Source organism: Portunus trituberculatus, unplaced genomic scaffold, assembly GCF_017591435.1.
Source record: "Portunus trituberculatus isolate SZX2019 unplaced genomic scaffold, ASM1759143v1 PGA_scaffold_202__28_contigs__length_962959, whole genome shotgun sequence".
NCBI lineage: Eukaryota > Metazoa > Arthropoda > Malacostraca > Decapoda > Portunidae > Portunus > Portunus trituberculatus.
In genome coordinates, this window is record NW_025541370.1 from 373,584 (window position 1) to 395,421 (window position 21,838).

Here is a 21,838-nt window from a genome sequence, read left to right on the forward strand (position 1 = left end):
GAAGAAAGGAAAAATGGAAGTGGAAGAGGAGGAGGAGCCAAGCCACAATATTTAGGTAAGTCCCTTTTTAATGTTACCGTTCTTTATAACGCATTTTTGTGTTTTGGGTTATACCTGAAGTATTTTGAGTATGTTTGGTAGTGTTGCAGGGTGTTTTCAGTGTGTGTTGGATGTTTTTAGGTATATTTTACATATCTTGAGTGTGGTGTAGAGGGGTATTTGAATGTATGGGTGTGTTCTGAGTGCGGTTAGGAGAATTTCGAGGTGTTGTATGGTGTTTTAGATTAGTTTTAAGGGTTTGAAGTGGTCTGTGCGATTGTGTGGAGTGTGTGGGGATGATTTTGGTGTAGTTAGATGTTTCTAGTTGAGTTATGGGTTTATTTGTTAATATTTTGAAGTGTTGCATAGTGTTTTGAGTGTGTTTTGGGTTAATGTCCTCACTTACTTTTGCTAGTCTTGTATAATTTCATGGTATGATGGACGCAGCTGAGGTGGGCCTCCGCTGTGGCCAGGCAGTTCAGCCTTGCCGTCAACCCTCCAGGTGATGAGTGAGTTGCCGGTTGAGCTGGAGTGTCCTGGTATTGGGGGCTCGTCTGGTATTGTAGACAACCATCTGTGTAACCTTTTCGTGAAGAGGTCCGGTGTGACCCCTGGCAGGTTCGTGATGGTGTCCGGCACAGCGTTGAAGAGGTGAGCACCATTGTGTGAGAAGCAGTTGTCCATGCAAGTCTTTATTTTATGAGCCGTTGCTTCACATAGCACAACCGCCCTCTTCTTGGATGTGGTCAAGTTGTATAGGCAGGATATCAACATGTTAGAAGCAGTTCAGAGAAGAGCAACTAGGATGATACCAGCATTAAAGTGGCTGGAGTATAGAGATAGATTAAAGGAATTAAACATGTTTTCATTTGAGAGGAGATGTATAAGAGGGGATATGATAGAGTTATTTAAAATGTTCTCAGATACAAACTACATAGATGTGAGATCTTTCTTTACCTTAGAGGAGGGAAATAGGACTAGAAATCATGGCAGGAAGATTAGAAAGCAAGGCTGCAGGTTAGATATAAGAAAATATTTCTTTAGTCGTAGACTTCTGGAATGCGTTGCCAGAGACGGTTGTAAATAGCACTAGTTTGACAATGTTTAAAAACAGATTAGATAAGCACTTAAATTTATTAGATTTATAATTATGTATAGCGCTGCATGATAGTTTTATAAGAAATTTACTATAGTTAAACAAGACATGATCCCCATGTATGGGGACCACAAATTGTAGAGGATTTCGCTGCAGGACTTAGCCCTGTTAATGGGCCAAATATTTAAAATTAGTATATAATGTATTGTGTACTTGTAAGTGTATCTTTAAGTACTGATGACGAGGTCACTGTGCGACTGATACAGGATAACCTAGATGGGCCCTGGTGGCCCTTTGTTTTAATATTATTTATGTTATGTTATGCCCACATTTGGTACAAGGCCCTCCAGGATCTTGGGATTTTGAGCATTTTAAAGTGGTTTGGGTGTGTTTTGTGGTGTATATTCTGATTGTGATTTGTAAAGCGCAGGGCAGGCATGTTTTTTGGGGGTGATTGAAATATTAGTGTTAGTGAAACAGGAGTCTTTTAGAAATACAACTTAGGCGACCACTGTTTTCAAAGTCCACAGTTAGGAGGAAGTTTGTTCTTAAGAGTGTTTCTGCTTTTGATTTGATAGATATCATGTTAATCTGTCAATAGATCATCAAACATCCCTTCAAAACTGGAGGGGTTTGGGTGTGTTTTGGGGTTTTTGGGGTGTTTGGGGTGAAAGAGTGTGTTTTTGTGGGGTTTGGGTGTGTTTTTGGGTGTTTGAGTGTTTTGGGGATTTGGGGATATTTGGGTGTGTGATTAGGGATGTTTTTTGGGGTGTTTTGAGTGTGCTTTGGTTGTGTTTAGGATGTGTTTGGGTGATGTTTGGATGTGTGTCTCATCTGCATGTTCAAACACTAGCAGGTGGTGTGACTTCATTTTTATTTTTTTTCTTACTTTTCAACAATGGTTGTGGTGGTAGTGGTGGTTGTGGTGGTGGTGGTGGTGGTGATAGTGATGGTGGTGGTGGTGGTGATGGTTGTGGTGATGGTGGTGGTGGTGGTGGTGTGGTGGTGGTGGTGGTGTGGTGGTGGTGGTGGTGGTGGTGGTGGTGGTGGTGGTGGTGGTGGTGGTGGTGTGGTGATGGTGGTGGTGGTGGTGGTGGTGGTGGTGGTGGTGGTGGTGGTGTGGTGGTGGGTGGTGGTGGTGGTGGTGGTGGTGGTGGTGGTGGTGGTGGTGGTGGTGTGGTGGTGGTGGTGTGGTGGTGGTGTGTGGTGGTGGTGGTGGTGGTGGTGTGGTGGTGGTGGTGGTGGTGGTGGTGGTGGTGGTGGTGGTGGTGGTGGTGGTGGTGGTGGTGGTGGTGGTGGTGGTGGTGGTGGTGGTGGTGGTGGTGGTGGTGGTGGTGGTGGTGGTGGTGATGGTGGTGGTGGTGGTGGTGGTGGGTGGTGTGGTGGTGGTGGTGGTGGTGGTGGTGGTGGTGGTGGTGGTGGTGGTGGTGGTGGTGGTGGTGGTGGTGGTGGTGGTGGTGGTGGTGGTGGTGGTGGTGGTGGTGGTGGTGGTGGTGGTGGCGGAGGTAGGGGTGATGGTGGAAATGGGTGATGGTGGAGTTGGATCAGTGAAAATGGGTGAATGGAAAAGAGTAGTGGTAGTGGAAATGGATCAGCAGAAATGGGTGAAAGTGGAAATGGGTGATGGTGAAAATGGGTGGTGTTGGAAACCAGTGATGGTGGAAATAGACAAAATTAATTTTTTTTAATTTGAAAGTCAACTTTTTTAATTTGAAGTTCAGGTTTTTTCATTTGAAAGTTAAAAGGTGTACACTTATCCAATTTTTCTTTGAACTCTGCACACTCATTGGTGACACCACTTCTTCACCCAAACTGTTCCACGTCTCAACACATCTTTGCGGGAAACTCTATTTTTTAACATCTCTCAGACATCTTCCCTTCCTCAGCTTTTTACTATGCGATCTTGTTGTTTGAATGTCATATTCTTCTCTCAGTCTAACCTAACCTTGTCATTTTATTGATTGATTGATTTTTTTTCCCTAACCTAATCTAATCTAACCTAACCAAACATTTGCAGGTCCGCAGAAAACAACACGCCGATTTATTTGAAGTCAAGGACGGAGATTAAAACGGCCTTGAAAAACACCACACCTGTTTTGTCCACCGCCATCACCACCTTTTCCCAGATCAAGGAAGTGTATTACAGACTCACACATAAGGAAGAGGTGTGAGTGAGTGTGTTTCGATACATTTGGGTGTGTTTTGTGTCTGTTTGGGTGTGTTTTGAGGTGTTTTGAATGTGTTAGGTGTGTTTTAGGGTTCTTGGGAGCATTTGGGGTGTGTTTTGGATGTGTTTTGAGTTTGTTTAGATGTGTTTTGGTATGTTTGGATATATTCAGGTGTGTTTGAGTGTGTTTCATGTGTTTTGGTATGTTTGGGTATATTGAGGTGTGTTTGGGTGTGTTTTGAGTGTGTTTAGATGTGTTTTGGTATGTTTGGGTATATTGAGGTGTGTTTGAATGTGTTTGGGTGTGCACTACCATCTATACAAGACTTATATTATAAAGACAGTATATAAATATCACTGATATGTTACATGAAACAAACAGCTCTCAAACATTTTACTTGAGTGGGAAAGGAGTGCTAGAACAAGCAAGGAGAGAATGTATGGACAGAGGGAGGTGGAGGCTCTTCTGCCGTAGCCACCCGTTATGGGACACTCCTGCAGAGAGTGAGGCATAAGAGAATAGAATAGATAAATAGATTCAAACAAATTGAACTACTATACTTACTGATAATGGTATCCTGCAACTTCAAGATGGCAAAAACTGTGTTTCTCTCCTTTGCCACAGCAGTTGTATTGCACAGCCAAGGAGTTTGTCACAGCATACCTAAGAATGCACTTCATTGTGTCTTGCAGGTTAGCACCCCTATCACACAAAAATGTGCAATCTGAAATGGAAAAGAAAAATCTTATACCTAATCTAACACACACAATCATTCACAAATAATCACCACTCCAATGCTTACCATAAACTAATTTGAAGTAATATCCCACTCAATTGAAAACTCAAGAAAACTGCTTGTTCAGCTTTATATTCACCCTTGCATTGGATTTGGTAAGTTGAGGTTGTTATTTAAGCCTCATTATCACTGCAATAAAGTACTAAGCATTAACCTGAACCACGTGACTCCTATACTGATCTCCGTTAATAATGAAATACTAGCTTTGATAAGCACACCACACTAACTCCCTCCTTCTCCTCTTTACAGGTGAGTACCTGTATCACAGGTCACACCGTGGACTGACACCGCTGGAGCAACCCTTCGAATAAAGTCTAGTACAAATTACGGTTTGCTAGGCATTAGGTGTTAGGCATAGGCGATAGGCAGCATGGCTAACCATTCTCTTCCAGGTACATGTTAATTATCTAGTCTTCTCCAGTAATGCCCTGGTTAGCGCACCGTGGCGGCAATCCTAGAGCCTCAGTTTTATTTATTTTTTGGGTGTGTGGTTTGATATGGTATTTTTTGTTGTTCCAGGGTTGCGTGGTAGGTGCGTTCACTGGTCTGGGCTGTGTTGGTGCGTGTTCTGAAGAGATGACTGCAGAAACGCTGGCTGCTGATGACTACAGCCGCACAGAGGTAGTGTATTGTACAAGCTGGATGGAAGTATGCAAACCTCGCAATGAAGATGGAAAAGTTGAGGAAATGGTTCTTCTATCTTGACTTTTGCCTAAAATAAGCATCTTGTGTGTGTGTGTGTGTGTGTGTGTGTGTGTGTGTGTGTGTGTGTGTGTGTGTGTGTGTGTGTATTTACCTAGTTCTAGTTTTACAGAGCCTGGGATTTATGCTTGTGTGGCCCCGTCTCCATATCTACACTTATCCAATCTTACTTTAAAAGTATGCACACTCGTTGCAGACACTACTTCATTTAAACTGTTCCACGTCTCAATACATCTTTGCGGGAAACTATATATTTTTACATCTCTCAGACGTGTGTGTGTGTGTGTGTGTAGGTAAGATTATTATTATTTTTTTTACAGGTCTAATTAATACTTATTTCTTACAGGTCAAACTAATATCTCTCCTTTTCTCTGGCAGGACAAACTAATCTTTCTCAGTTTTTTAAACATATAGTGTTATTCATGCGTTTTGCCTGTTTTTCATTGTTTTGGTGCGTGAAAAAATCTGAAAACACTTTTTTCCCTCTTTCTTTGGTTTCTTTATATTGCCTTGTTTTCATCAATTTTATCGTTCTAAGGTATAAAAATGTGAAATGACGAATATAAAAAATTTTCAATCGATATAGTCTTTTTCCATAAAACACCTTGAAAACACATAAATAAGACGTTTCAACAAATATAGTGTTTTGCCTGCATTTCTGAGTTTTGGTGCATAAAATGCTGGAAAACACCTAAATAACCCATTGTTGACATATATCAGTTCGTTAAACAAATAGTGTTATTCATGCGTTTTGCCTGCTTTTCTATGTTTTGGTGCAAAAAAAAAAACTGAAAACTACTAAAATAATAGTTTTTTGTTCCTCTTTCTTTTGTTTCTCTATATTGCCTTGTTTTCATCAAGTTCATCGTTCTGAGGCATAAAAATGTAAAATGGCTTGAATGTACAATTTTTTTTTTTTTTTTTTTTTTTTTTTTATACCTTAAAAACACATAAATAAGACATTATAAGAAATATAGTGTTTTCCCTGCATTTCTGAGTTTTGGTGCATGAAATACTTGAAAACACCAAAATAACCCATTTTTGACATATTTCAGTTCCTTAAACAAATATTGTTTAATCATGCGTTTTGCCTGCATTTCTGTGTTTTGGTGAAAAAAAAGCTGAAAACTACTAAACTAACAAGTTTTCCTTACTTTTTCTTTGGTTGTCTCTATATTGGCTTTTCATCAATTTTATCATTTAGAAGTATAACAATGTAAAATGACTTTAATATTCAAAACTCTCAATCGATAGTTTTTTTTTTTTTTTTTTTTTTTTTTTTTTTTTTTTTTTTTCCATAAAACTCCTTAAAAACACATAAATAAGACATATAGTGTTTTGCCTGCATTTCTGAGTTTTGGTGCATAAAATGCTGGATAACATCAAAATAACCCATTGTTGACATAATTCAGTTCCTTAAACAAATAGTGTTTTATCATGTGTTTTGCCTGCATTTCTGTGTTTTAGTGCAAAAAATGCTGAAACTACTAAAATAACACGTTATTGTTACTTTTACTTTGGTTTCTCTATATTGGCTTGTTTTCATCAATTCTATCGTTTTGAAGCATAAAAATGTAAAATGACTTGAATAAAAAATTTTCAATGAAAATAAAACACCTTGAAAACACATAAATAAGAAGTTTCAATAAATATAGTGTTTTGCCTGCATTTCTGAGTTTTAGTGCATAAAATGCTGGAAAACACCATAATAACCCATTTTTGACATATTTCAGTTCCTTAAACAAATAGTTTGTAATCATGCGTTTTGCCTGCATTTTGTGTTTTCCTGCAAAAAAAGCCAATATAGAGAAATGCAAGTAGAAGTAACCAAGACGAGTTATTTTAATAGGCTTCAGCTTTTTTGCACCAAAACACAAAATGCAGACAAAATGCATGATTACACATTATTTGTTTAAGGAACTGAAATATGTCAAAATGGTTATTAATGTTTTTCCTGCATTTATGCACCAAAACTCAGAAATGCACGCAAAGACTATATTTCTTCAAACGTCTTATTTATGTGCTTTTAATGTTTTATGAAAAAAAAACTTGATTGAAAATTTTGTATATTAATTACATTTTACATTGTTATGTTTCAAAATGATAAAATTGATGAAAACAAGCCAATATTGAGAAATGAAAGTAAAAGTAAGAAAAATTTTATTATTTTAGTAGTTTCAGCTTTTTTTTTTATACACAAAAGTCAAAACCAAAACACAGAAATGCAGGAAAAACAAATTATTACACAATATTTGTTTAAGGAACTGAAATATGTAAAAAATGGGTTATATTGGTGTATTCCAGCATTTTATACACCAAAAACTCAGAAATGCAGGCAAAACACTATATTTGTTAAAACATCTTATTTATGTGTTTTTAAGGTGTTTTATGATTTTTTTTTTTTCAATCGATAGTTTTTTTTTCAAAAAACACCTTAAAAACACATAAATAAGACTTTTTAACAAATATAGTGTTTTGCCAGCATTTCTGAGTTTTGCTGCATAAAATGCTGGAAAACACTAAAATAACCCATTGTTGACATAATTCAGTTCCCTAAACAAATAGTGTTTTATCATGCATTTCGCCTGCATTTCTGTGTTTTAGTGCAAAAAATGCTGAAACTACTAAAATGACTCGTTATTGTTACTTTTACTTTGGTTTCTCTATATTGGCTTGTTTTCATCAATTCTATTGTTTTGAAGCATAAAAATGTAAAATGACTTGAATATAAAAAAATTTCAATGGAGATAGTCTTTTTTCATAAAACACCTTGAAAACACATAAATAAGAAGTTTAAAAATATAGTGTTTTGCCTGCATTTCTGAGTTTTAGTGCATAAAATGCTGGAAAACACCATGATAACCCATTTTGACATATTTCAGTTCCTTTAACAAATAGTGTGTAATCATGCGTTTTGCCTGCATTTTTGTGTTTTCTGCAAAAAAGCCAATATAGAGAAATGCAAAAAAGCAATTAAGTAACAAGACTTATTATTTTAATAGCTTTCAGCTTTTTGCACCAAAACACAAAATGCAGAGAAAACGCATGATTACACATTTTTGTTTAAGGAACTGAAATATCTCAAAATTGGTTATTAAGTGTTTTCCTGCATTTTATGCACCAAAACTCAGAAATGCACGCAAAAGACTATATTTCTTCAAACGTCTTATTTATGTGCTTTTAAAATATGTGTTTTAAAATTTTTATGAAAAAAAAAGAAAATTGATTGAAAATTTTGTATATTAATTTCATTTTACATTGTTATGTTTTACGTTGTTAGTGTTTTGCCTGCTTTTCTGAATTTTGGTGCATAAAATGCTGGAAAACACCAAAATAACCTATTTTTGACATAATTCAGTTCCTTAAACAAATAGTATTTTATCACGCGTTTTGCATGCATTTCTGTGTTTTAGTGCAAAAAATGCTGAAACTACTAAAATAACACGTTATTGTTACTTGTACTTTGGTTTCTCTATATTGGCTTGTTTTCATCAATTCTATTGTTTTGAAGCATAAAAATGTAAAATGACTTGAATATAAAAAAATTTTCAATGGAGATAGTCTTTTTTCATAAAACACCTTGAAAACACATAAATAAGAAGTTTAAAAAATATAGTGTTTTGCCTGCATTTCTGAGTTTTAGTGCATAAAATGCTGGAAAACACCATAATAACCCATTTTGACATATTTCAGTTCCTTTAACAAATAGTGTGTAATCATGCGTTTTGCCTGCATTTTGTGTTTTCCTGCAAAAAAGCCAATATAGAAAAATGCAATTAGAAGTAACCAAGACTAGTTATTTTAATATCTTTCAGCTTTTTTGCACCAAAACACAAAATGCAGACAAAACGCATGATTACACATTATTTGTTTAAGGAACTGAAATATGTGAAAATGGGTTATTAATGTTTTCAGCATTTTATGCACCAAAACTCAGAAATACACGCAAAAGACTATATTTTTTCAAACGTCTTATTTATGTGCTTTTAAAATGTTTTATGAAAAAAAAAAAAAAAATTGATTGAAAATGTTGTATATTAATTTCATTTTACATTGTTATGTTTCAAAACAATAAAATTGATGAAAATAAGCCAATATAGAGAAACAAAAGTAAAAGTAAAAAAACATGTTATTTTATTAGTTTTCAGCTTTTTTTTGCACCAAAACACAGAAATGCAGGAAAAGCAAATGATTACACAATATTTGTTTAAGGAAGTGAAATATGTCAAAAATGGGTTATATTGGTGTATTCCAGCATTTTATACACCAAAAGTCAAAATTGCAGGCAAAACACTATATTTATTAAAACATATTATTTATGTTTTTTAAGGTGTTTTATGAAAAAAAAATTTTCCATAAAACACCTTAAAAACACATAAATAAGACTTTTAACAAATATAGTGTTTTGCCAGCATTTCTGAGTTTTGGTGCACAAAATATTGGAAAACACCAAATACCCAACCCATATTTGACATATATCAGTTCTTTAAGCAAATAGTGTTATTCATGCGTTTTGCCTGCTTTTCTGTGTTTTGGTACAAAAAAAGCTGAAAACTACTAAAATAACACTTTATCTTCCTCTTTCTTTGGTGTCTCTATATTGCCTTGTTTTCATCAATTTTATTGTTCTGAGGCATAAAATGTAAAATGACTTGAATATACAAAATTTCAATCGATAGTTTTTTTTTTCATAAAACACCTGAAAAACACATAATTAAAACATTTTAACAAATATAGTGTTTTGACTACGTTTCTGAGTTTTGGTGCATAAAATGCTGGAAAACACCAAAATAACCCATTGTTGACATAATTCAGTTCCTTAAACAAATAGTATTTTATCATGCGTTTTGCCTGCATTTCTGTGTTTTAGTGCAAAAAATGCTGAAACTACTAAAATAACACGTTATTCTTACTTGTACTTTGGTTTCTCTATATTGGCTTGTTTTCATCAATTCTATCGTTTTGAAACATAAAAATGTAAAATGACTTGAATATAAAAAATTTTCAATAGTGATAATCTTTTTTCATAAAACACCTTGAAAACACATAAATAAGAAGTTTCAATAAATATAGTGTTTTGCCTGCATTTCTGAGTTTTGGTGCATAAAATGCTGGAAAACACCATAATAACCCATTTTGACATATTTCAGTTCCTTTAACAAATAGTGTGTATTCATGTATTTGCCTTTTGCCTGCATTTTTGTGTTTTCTGCAAAAACAAGCCAATATAGAAAATGCAAGTAAAGTAACCAAGACGAATTATTTTAATAGCTTTCAGCTTTTTTGCACCAAAACACAAAATGCAGGCAAAACGCATGATTACACATTTTTTAAGGAATTGAAATATGTCAAAATGGTTATTGTTGTTTTCCTGCATTTTATGCACCAAAACTCAGAAATTCACGCAAAGACTATATTTCTTCAAACGTCTTATTTATGTGCTTTCAATATGTTTTATGAAATAAAAAAACTTGATTGAAAATTTTGTATATTAATTTCATTTTACATTGTTATGTTTTACATTGTTAGTGTTTTGCCTGCTTTTCTGAGTTTTGGTGCATAAAATGCTGGAAAACACCAAAATAACCCATTGTTGACATAATTCAGTTCCTTAAACAAATAGTATTTTATCACGCGTTTTGCCTGCATTTCTGTGTTTTAGTGCAAAAAATGCTGAAACTACTAAAATAACACGTTATTGTTACTTTTACTTTGGTTTCTCTATATTGGCTTGTTTTCATCAATTCTATTGTTTTGAAGCATAAAAATAAAATGACTTGAATATAAAAATTTTCAATGGAGATAGTCTTTTTCATAAAACACCTTGAAAACACATAAATAAGAAGTTTAAAAAATATAGTGTTTTGCCTGCATTTCTGAGTTTTAGTGCATAAAATGCTGGAAAACACCATAATAACCCATTTTTGACATATTTCAGTTCCTTTAACAAATAGTGTGTAATCATGCGTTTTGCCTGCATTTTGTGTTTTCCTGCAAAAAAGCCAATATAGAAAATGCAATTAGAAGTAACCAAGACTAGTTATTTTAATATCTTTCAGCTTTTTTGCACCAAAACACAAAATGCAGACAAAACGCATGATTACACATTATTTGTTTAAGGAACTGAAATATGTAAAAATGGTTATTAATGTTTTCAGCATTTTATGCACCAAAACTCAGAAATACACAAAAAATATATTTTTTCAAAGGTCTTATTTATGTGCTTTTAATGTTTTATGAAATAAAAAAAACTTGATTGAAAATTTTGTATATTTATTTCATTTTACATTGATATGTTTCAAAACAATAAAATTGAAAAAAATAAGCCAATATAGAGAAACAAAAGTAAAAGTTAGAAAAACATGTTATTTTATTAGTTTTCAGCTTTTTTTGCACCAAAACACAGAAATGCAGGAAAAGCAAATGATTACACAATATTTGTTTAAGGAAGTGAAATATGTCAAAAATGGGTTATATTGGTGTATTCCAGCATTTTATACACCAAAAGTCAAAATTGCAGGCAAAACACTATATTTATTAAAACATATTATTTATGTGTTTTTAAGGTGTTTTATGAAAAAGAAAAATTTTTCCATAAAACACCTTAAAAACACATAAATAAGACTTTTTAACAAATATAGTGTTTTGCCAGCATTTCTGAGTTTTGGTGCACAAAATTGGAAAACACCAAATATTAAACCCATATTTGACATATATCAGTTCTTTAAGCAAATAGTGTTATTCATGCGTTTTGCCTGCTTTTCTGTGTTTTGGTACAAAAGAAAGCTGAAAACTACTAAAATAACACTTTATCTTCCTCTTTCTTTGGTGTCTCTATATTGCCTTGTTTTCATCAATTTTATTGTTCTGAGGCATAAAAATGTAAAATGACTTGAATATACAAAATTTCTAATAGATAGTTTTTTTTTTTCATAAAACACCTAAAAAACACATAATTAAAACATTTTAACAAATATAGTGTTTTGACTACGTTTCTGAGTTTTGGTGCATAAAATGCTGGAAAACACCAAAATAACCCATTGTTGACATAATTCAGTTCCTTAAACAAATAGTATTTTATCATGCGTTTTGCCTGCATTTCTGTGTTTTAGTGCAAAAAATGCTGAAACTACTAAAATAACACGTTATTGTTACTTGTACTTTGGTTTTCTATATTGGCTTGTTTTCATCAATTCTATTGTTTTGAAACATAAAAATGTAAAATGACTTGAATATAAAAATTTTCAATAGAGATAATCTTTTTCATAAAACACCTTGAAAACACATAAATAAGAAGTTTAATAAATATAGTGTTTTGCCTGCATTTCTGAGTTTTGGTGTATAAAATGCTGGAAAACACCATAATAACCCATTTTTGACATATTTCAGTTCCTTTAACAAATAGTGTGTAATCATGCGTTTTGCCTGCATTTTTGTGTTTTCCTGCAAAAAGAAGCCAATATAGAGAAATGCAATTAGAAGTAACCAAGACTAGTTATTTTAATAGCTTTCAGCTTTTTTTGCACCAAAACACAAAAATGCAGACAAAACGCATGATTACACATTATTTGTTTAAGGAACTGAAATATGTGAAAAATGGGTTATTAATGTGTTTTCCAGCATTTTATGCACCAAAACTCAGAAATACACGCAAAAGAATATATTTTTTCAAACGTCTTATTTATGTGCTTTTAAAATGTTTTATGAAAAAAAAAAAAAAAAAATTGATTGAAAATGTTGTATATTAATTTCATTTTACATTGTTATGTTTCAAAACAATAAAATTAATGAAAGTAAGCCAATATAGAGAAACAAAAGTAAAAGTTAAAAAAACGTTATTTTATTAGTTTTCAGCTTTTTTTTGCACCAAAACACAGAAATGCAGGAAAAGCAAATGATTACACAATATTTGTTTAAGGAAGTGAAATATGTCAAAAATGGGTTATATTGGTGTATTCCAGCATTTTATACACCAAAAGTCAAAATTGCAGGCAAAACACTATATTTATTAAAACATATTATTTATTTGTGTTTTTAAGGTGTTTTATGAAAAAGAAAAATTTTTTCATAAAACACCTTAAAACACATAAATAAGACTTTTAACAAATATAGTGTTTTGCCAGCATTTCTGAGTTTTGGTGCACAAAATGCTGGAAAACACCAAATATAAACCCATATTTGACATATATCAGTTCTTTAACAAATAGTGTTATTCATGCGTTTTGCCTGCTATTCTGTGTTTTGGTACAAAAGAAAGCTGAAAACTACTAAAATAACACTTTATTTTCCTCTTTCTTTGGTGTCTCTATATTGCTTTGTTTTCATCAATTTTATTGTTCTGAGACATAAAAATGTAAAATGACTTGAATATACAAAATTTCTAATAGAGTTTTTTTTTTTTTTTTCATAAAACACCTAAAAAACACATAATTAAAACATTTTAACAAATATAGTGTTTTGACTACGTTTCTGAGTTTGGTGCATAAAATGCTGGAAACACCAAAATAACCCATTGTTGACATAATTCAGTTCCTTAAACAAATAGTATTTTATCATGCGTTTTGCCTGCATTTCTGTGTTTTAGTGCAAAAAATGCTGAAACTACTAAAATAACACGTTATTCTTACTTGTACTTTGGTTTCTCTATATTGGCTTGTTTTCATCAATTCTATCGTTTTGAAACATAAAAATGTAAAATGACTTGAATATAAAAAATTTTCAATAGAGATAATCTTTTTTCATAAAACACCTTGAAAACACATAAATAAGAAGTTTCAATAAATATAGTGTTTTGCCTGCATTTCTGAGTTTTGGTGTATAAAATGCTGGAAAACACCATAATAACCCATTTTGACATATTTCAGTTCCTTTAACAAATAGTGTGTATTCATGCGTTTTGCCTGCATTTTTGTGTTTTCTGCAAAAAAAGCCAATATAGAAAATGCAAGTAAAGTAACCAAGACTTATTTTAATAGCTTTCAGCTTTTTTGCACCAAAACACAAAATGTAGGCAAAACGCATGATTACACATTTGTTTAAGGAATTGAAATATGTCAAAATGGTTATTGTTTTTTCCTGCATTTTATGCACCAAAACTCAGAATTCACGCAAAGACTATATTTCTTCAAACGTCTTATTTATGTGCTTTCAATATGTTTTATGAAATAAAAAAACTTGATTGAAAATTTTGTATATTAATTTCATTTTACATTGTTATGTTTTACATTATAGTGTTTTGCCTGCTTTTCTGAGTTTTGGTGCATAAAATGCTGGAAAACACCAAAATAACCCATTGTTGACATAATTCAGTTCCTTAAACAAATAGTATTTTATCACGCGTTTTGCCTGCATTTTGTGTTTTAGTGCAAAAATGCTGAAACTACTAAAATAACACGTTATTGTTACTTTTACTTTGGTTTCTCTATATTGGCTTGTTTTCATCAATTCTATTGTTTTGAAGCATAAAAATGTAAAATGACTTGAATATAAAAAAATTTTCAATGGAGATAGTCTTTTTTCATAAAACACCTTGAAAACACATAAATAAGAAGTTTAAAAATATAGTGTTTTGCCTGCATTTCTGAGTTTTGGTGCATAAAATGCTGGAAAACACCATAATAACCCATTTTGACATATTTCAGTTCCTTTAACAAATAGTGTGTAATCATGCGTTTTGCCTGCATTTTGTGTTTTTGCAAAAAAAGCCAATATAGAAAAATGCAATTAGAAGTAACCAAGACTAGTTATTTAATATCTTTCAGCTTTTTTGCACCAAAACACAAAATGCAGACAAAACGCATGATTACACATTATTTGTTTAAGGAACTGAAATATGTAAAATGGTTATTAATGTTTTCAGCATTTTATGCACCAAAACTCAGAAAACACAAAAGAATATATTTTTTCAAACGTCTTATTTATGTGCTTTTAAATGTTTTATGAAAAAAAAAAAATTTGATTGAAAATTTTGTATATTAATTTAATTTTACATTGTTATGTTTCAAAACGATAAAATTGATGAAATGAAGCCAATATAGAGAAACAAAAGTAAAAGTAAAAAAACATGTTTTTTATTAGTTTTCAGCTTTTTTGCACCAAAACACAGAAATGCAGGAAAAAAAATGATTACACAATATTTGTTTAAGGAAGTGAAATATGTCAAAATGGTTATATTGGTGTATTCAGCATTTTATACACCAAAAGTCAAAATGCAGGCAAAACACTATATTTATTAAAACATATTATTTATGTTTTTAGGTGTTTTATGAAAAAAAATTTTTTTTCATAAAACACCTTAAAACACATAAATAAGACTTTTAACAAATATAGTGTTTTGCCAGCATTTCTGAGTTTTGGTGCACAAAATTGGAAAACACCAAATATTACCCAACCCATATTTGACATATATCAGTTCTTTAACAAATAGTGTTATTCATGCGTTTTGCCTGCTTTTCTGTGTTTTGGTACAAAAAAAGCTGAAAACTACTAAAATAACACTTTATCTTCCTCTTTCTTTGGTGTCTCTATATTGCCTTGTTTTCATCAATTTTATTGTTCTGAGGCATAAAATGTAAAATGACTTGAATATACAAAATTTCTAATCGATAGTTTTTTTTCATAAAACACCTAAAAAACACATAATTAAAACATTTTAACAAATATAGTGTTTTGACTACGTTTCTGAGTTTTGGTGCATAAAATGCTGGAAAACACCAAAATAACCCATTGTTGACATAATTCAGTTCCTTAAACAAATAGTATTTTATCATGCGTTTTGCCTGCATTTCTGTGTTTTAGTGCAAAAAATGCTGAAACTACTAAAATAACACGTTATTGTTACTTGTACTTTGGTTTTCTATATTGGCTTGTTTTCATCAATTCTATTGTTTTGAAACATAAAAATGTAAAATGACTTGAATATAAAAATTTTCAATAGAGATAATCTTTTTCATAAAACACCTTGAAAACACATAAATAAGAAGTTTAATAAATATAGTGTTTTGCCTGCATTTCTGAGTTTTGGTGCATAAAATGCTGGAAAACACCATAATAACCCATTTTGACATATTTCAGTTCCTTTAACAAATAGTGTGTAATCATGCGTTTTGCCTGCATTTTTGTGTTTTCCTGCAAAAAAAGCCAATATAGAAAATGCAATTAGAAGTAACCAAGACTAGTTATTTTAATAGCTTTCAGCTTTTTGCACCAAAACACAAAATGCAGACAAAACGCATGATTACACATTATTTGTTTAAGGAACTGAAATATGTCAAAATGGGTTATTAATGTTTTTCAGCATTTTATGCACCAAAACTCAGAAATACACGCAAAAGAATATATTTTTCAAACGTCTTATTTATGTGCTTTTAAAATGTTTTATGAAAAAAAAAAAAAAATTTGATTGAAAATTTGTATATTAATTTCATTTTACATTGTTATGTTTCAAAACAATAAAATTAATGAAAATAAGCCAATATAGAGAAACAAAAGTAAAAGTTAAAAAACATGTTATTTTATTAGTTTTCAGCTTTTTGCACCAAAACACAGAAATGCAGGAAAAACAAAATGATTACACAATATTTGTTTAAGGAAGTGAAATATGTCAAAATGGTTATATTGGTGTTTCAGCATTTTATACACCAAAAGTCAAAATGCAGGCAAAACACTATATTTATTAAAACATATTATTTATGTGTTTTTAAGGTGTTTTATGAAAAAAAAATTTTTTTTTTCATAAAACACCTTAAAACACATAAATAAGACTTTTAACAAATATAGTGTTTTGCCAGCATTTCTGAGTTTTGGTGCATAAAATGCTGGAAAACACCAAATATAAACCCATATTTGACATATATCAGTTCTTTAACAAATAGTGTTATTCATGCGTTTTGCCTGCTTTTCTGTGTTTTGGTACAAAAAAAGCTGAAAACTACTAAAATAACACTTTATCTTCCTCTTTCTTTGGTGTCTCTATATTGCCTTGTTTTCATCAATTTTATTGTTCTGAGGCATAAAATGTAAAATGACTTGAATATACAAAATTTCAATAGATAGTTTTTTTTTTTTTTCATAAAACACCTAAAACACATAAATTAAAACATTTTAACAAATATAGTGTTTTGACTACGTTTCTGAGTTTTGGTGCATAAAATGCTGGAAAACACCAAAATAACCCATTGTTGACATAATTCAGTTCCTTAAACAAATAGTATTTTATCATGCGTTTTGCCTGCATTTCTGTGTTTTAGTGCAAAAAATGCTAAAACTACTAAAATAACACGTTATTCTTACTTGTACTTTGGTTTCTCTATATTGGCTTGTTTTCATCAATTCTATCGTTTTGAAACATAAAAATGTAAAATGACTTGAATATAAAAAATTTTCAATAGTGATAATCTTTTTTCATAAAACACCTTGAAAACACATAAATAAGAAGTTTCAATAAATATAGTGTTTTGCCTGCATTTCTGAGTTTTGGTGCATAAAATGCTGGAAAACACCATAATAACCCATTTTGACATATTTCAGTTCCTTTAACAAATAGTGTGTATTCATGCGTTTTGCCTGCATTTTGTGTTTTCTGCAAAAACAAGCCAATATAGAAAATGCAAGTAAAGTAACCAAGACGAATTATTTTAATAGCTTTCAGCTTTTTGCACCAAAACACAAAATGTAGGCAAAACGCATGATTACACATTTGTTTAAGGAATTGAAATATGTCAAAATGGTTATTATTGTTTTCCTGCATTTTATGCACCAAAACTCAGAATTCACGCAAAAGACTATATTTCTTCAAACGTCTTATTTATGTGTTTTCAATATGTTTTATGAAAAAAAAAACTTGATTGAAAATTTTATATATTAATTTCATTTTACATTGTTATGTTTTACATATAGTGTTTTGCCTGCTTTTCTGAGTTTTGGTGCATAAAATGCTGGAAAACACCAAAATAACCCATTGTTGACATAATTCAGTTCCTTAAACAAATAGTATTTTATCATGCGTTTTGCCTGCATTTCTGTGTTTTAGTGCAAAAATGCTGAAACTACTAAAATAACACGTTATTGTTACTTTTACTTTGGTTTCTCTATATTGGCTTGTTTTCATCAATTCTATTGTTTTGAAGCATAAAATGTAAAATGACTTGAATATAAAAATTTTCAATGGAGATAGTCTTTTTCATAAAACACCTTGAAAACACATAAATAAGAAGTTTAAAAAATATAGTGTTTTGCCTATTTCTGAGTTTTGGTGCATAAAATGCTGGAAAACACCATAATAACCCATTTTGACATATTTCAGTTCCTTTAACAAATAGTGTGTAATCATGCGTTTTGCCTGCATTTTTGTGTTTTTGCAAAAAAAGCCAATATAGAAAAATGCAATTAGAAGTAACCAAGACTAGTTATTTTAATATCTTTCAGCTTTTTTGCACCAAAACACAAAATGCAGACAAAACGCATGATTACATTATTTGTTTAAGGAACTGAAATATGTGAAAAATGGGTTATTAATGTTTTTTCAGCATTTTATGCACCAAAACTCAGAAAACACAAAAAGAATATATTTTTTCAAACGTCTTATTTATGTGCTTTTAAAATGTTTTATGAAAAAAAAAAAAAATTGATTGAAAATTTGTATATTAATTTCATTTTACATTGTTATGTTTCAAAACAATAAAATTGATGAAAACAAAACAATATAGAGAAAAAAAGTAAAAGTAAAAAAAACATTATTTTATTAGTTTTCAGCTTTTTGCACCAAAACACAGAAATGCAGGAAAAGCAAATGATTACACAATATTTGTTTAAGGAAGTGAAATATGTCAAAATGGTTATATTGGTGTATTCAGCATTTTATACACCAAAAGTCAAAATGCAGGCAAAACACTATATTTATTAAAACATATTATTTATGTGTTTTTAAGGTGTTTTATGAAAAAAAAATTTTTTTTCATAAAACACCTTAAAACACATAAATAAGACTTTTAACAAATATAGTGTTTTGCCAGCATTTCTGAGTTTTGGTGCACAAAATGCTGGAAAACACCAAAATATTACCCATATTTGACATATATCAGTTCTTTAACAAATAGTGTTATTCATGCGTTTTGCCTGCTTTTCTGTGTTTTGGTACAAAAAAAGCTGAAAACTACTAAAATAACACTTTATCTTCCTCTTTCTTTGGTGTCTCTATATTGCCTTGTTTTCATCAATTTTATTGTTCTGAGGCATAAAAATGTAAAATGACTTGAATATACAAAATTTCTAATCGATAGTTTTTTTTTTTCATAAAACACCTAAAAAACACATAATTAAAACATTTTAACAAATATAGTGTTTTGACTACGTTTCTGAGTTTTGGTGCATAAAATGCTGGAAACACCAAAATAACCCATTGTTGACATAATTCAGTTCCTTAAACAAATAGTATTTTATCATGCGTTTTGCCTGCATTTCTGTGTTTTAGTGCAAAAAATGCTGAAACTACTAAAATAACACGTTATTGTTACTTGTACTTTGGTTTCTCTATATTGGCTTGTTTTCATCAATTCTATCGTTTTGAAACATAAAATGTAAAATGACTTGAATATAAAAAATTTTCAATAGAGATAATCTTTTTTCATAAAACACCTTGAAAACACATATATAAGAAGTTTCAATAAATATAGTGTTTTGCCTGCATTTCTGAGTTTTGGTGCATAAAATGCTGGAAAACACCATAATAACCCATTTTGACATATTTCAGTTCCTTTAACAAATAGTGTGTATTCATGCGTTTTGCCTGCATTTTGTGTTTTCTGCAAAAACACAAGCCAATATAGAAAAATGCAAGTAAAGTAACCAAGACGATATTTTTTCAAACGTTATTTTAATAGCTTTCAGCTTTTTTTGCACCAAAACACAAAAATGTTAGGCAAAACGCATGATTACACATTTGTTTAAGGAATTGAAATATGTCAAAATGGGTTATTGTTGTTTTTTCCTGCATTTTATGCACCAAAACTCAGAAATTCACGCAAAAGACTATATTTCTTCAAACGTCTTATTTATGTGTTTTCAATATGTTTTATGAAATAAAAAAACTTGATTGAAAATTTTGTATATTAATTTCATTTTACATTGTTATGTTTTACATTGTTAGTGTTTTGCCTGCTTTTCTGAGTTTTGGTGCATAAAATGCTGGAAAACACCAAAATAACCCATTGTTGACATAATTCAGTTCCTTAAACAAATAGTATTTTATCATGCGTTTTGCCTGTATTTCTGTGTTTTAGTGCAAAAAATGCTGAAACTACTAAAATAACACGTTATTGTTACTTGTACTTTGGTTTCTCTATATTGGCTTGTTTTCATCAATTCTATCGTTTTGAAACATAAAAATGTAAAATGACTTGAATATAAAAAATTTTCAATAGAGATAATCTTTTTTCATAAAACACCTTGAAAACACATAAATAAGAAGTTTCAATAAATATAGTGTTTTGCCTGCATTTCTGAGTTTTGGTGTATAAAATGCTGGAAAACACCATAATAACCCATTTTGACATATTTCAGTTCCTTTAACAAATAGTGTGTATTCATACGTTTTGCCTGCATTTTTGTGTTTTTCTGCAAAAACAAGCCAATATAGAGAAATGCAAGTAGAAGTAACCAAGACGAATTATTTTAATAGCTTTCAGCTTTTTTTGCACCAAAACACAAAATGTAGGCAAAACGCATGATTACACATTTGTTTAAGGAATTGAAATATGTCAAAATGGGTTATTGTTGTTTTCCTGCATTTTATGCACCAAAACTCAGAATTCACGCAAAAGACTATATTTCTTCAAACGTCTTATTTATGTGCTTTTTCAATATGTTTTATGAAATAAAAAAAATGACTTGATTGAAAATTTTGTATATTAATTTCATTTTACATTGTTATGTTTTACATTGTTAGTGTTTTGCCTGCTTTTCTGAGTTTTGGTGCATAAAATGCTGGAAAACACCAAAATAACCCATTGTTGACATAATTCAGTTCCTTAAACAAATAGTATTTTATCATGCGTTTTGCCTGCATTTCTGTGTTTTAGTGCAAAAAATGCTGAAACTACTAAAATAACACGTTATTGTTACTTTTACTTTGGTTTCTCTATATTGGCTTGTTTTCATCAATTCTATTGTTTTGAAGCATAAAATGTAAAATGACTTGAATATAAAAAAATTTTCAATGGAGATAGTCTTTTTTCATAAAACACCTTGAAAACACATAAATAAGAAGTTTAAAAAGATATAGTGTTTTGCCTGTATTTCTGAGTTTTAGTGCATAAAATGCTGGAAAACACCATAATAACCCATTTTTGACATATTTCAGTTCCTTTAACAAATAGTGTGTAATCATGCGTTTTGCCTGCATTTTTGTGTTTTCCTGCAAAAAAGCCAATATAGAAAAATGCAATTAGAAGTAACCAAGACTAGTTATATTAATATCTTTCAGCTTTTTTTGCACCAAAACACAAAAATGCAGACAAAACGCATGATTACACATTATTTGTTTAAGGAACTGAAATATGTGAAAAATGGGTTATTAATGTGTTTTCAGCATTTTATGCACCAAAACTCAAAAATTCACAAAACACTATATTTCTTCAAACGTCTTATTTATGTGCTTTTAATATGTTTTATGAAATAAAAAAAATTTGATTGAAAATTTTGTATATTAATTTCATTTTACATTGATATGTTTCAAAACAATAAAATTGATGAAAACAAAACAATATAGAGAAACAAAAGTAAAAGTAAGAAAACGTGTTTTTTATTACTTTTCAGCTTTTTTTGCACCAAAACACAGAAATGCAGGAAAAGCAAATGATTACACAATATTTGTTTAAGGAAGTGAAATATGTCAAAATGGGTTATATTGGTGTTTCAGCATTTTATACACCAAAAGTCAAAATGCAGGCAAAACACTATATTTATTAAAACATATTATTTATATATGTTTTAAGGTGTTTTATGAAAAAAAAATTTTTTTTTTTCATAAAACACCTTAAA

At 30.7% G+C, this 21,838-nt stretch overlaps 1 protein-coding gene across 1 annotated transcript in view; it reads left to right on the forward strand.

Annotated features, from left to right (window-relative positions):
• Positions 1 to 21,838, forward strand: part of LOC123500298 — a 99,098-nt gene continuing 77,260 nt past the window's right edge. The window contains exons 1-4 of the mRNA XM_045248984.1: positions 1 to 55; positions 455 to 690; positions 3,153 to 3,300; positions 4,619 to 4,720. Of these exons, the coding sequence (XP_045104919.1) occupies positions 545 to 690; positions 3,153 to 3,300; positions 4,619 to 4,720 (396 nt within the window). The 5' untranslated portion in view covers positions 1 to 55; positions 455 to 544. The remainder of the gene's footprint in view (positions 56 to 454; positions 691 to 3,152; positions 3,301 to 4,618; positions 4,721 to 21,838) is intronic.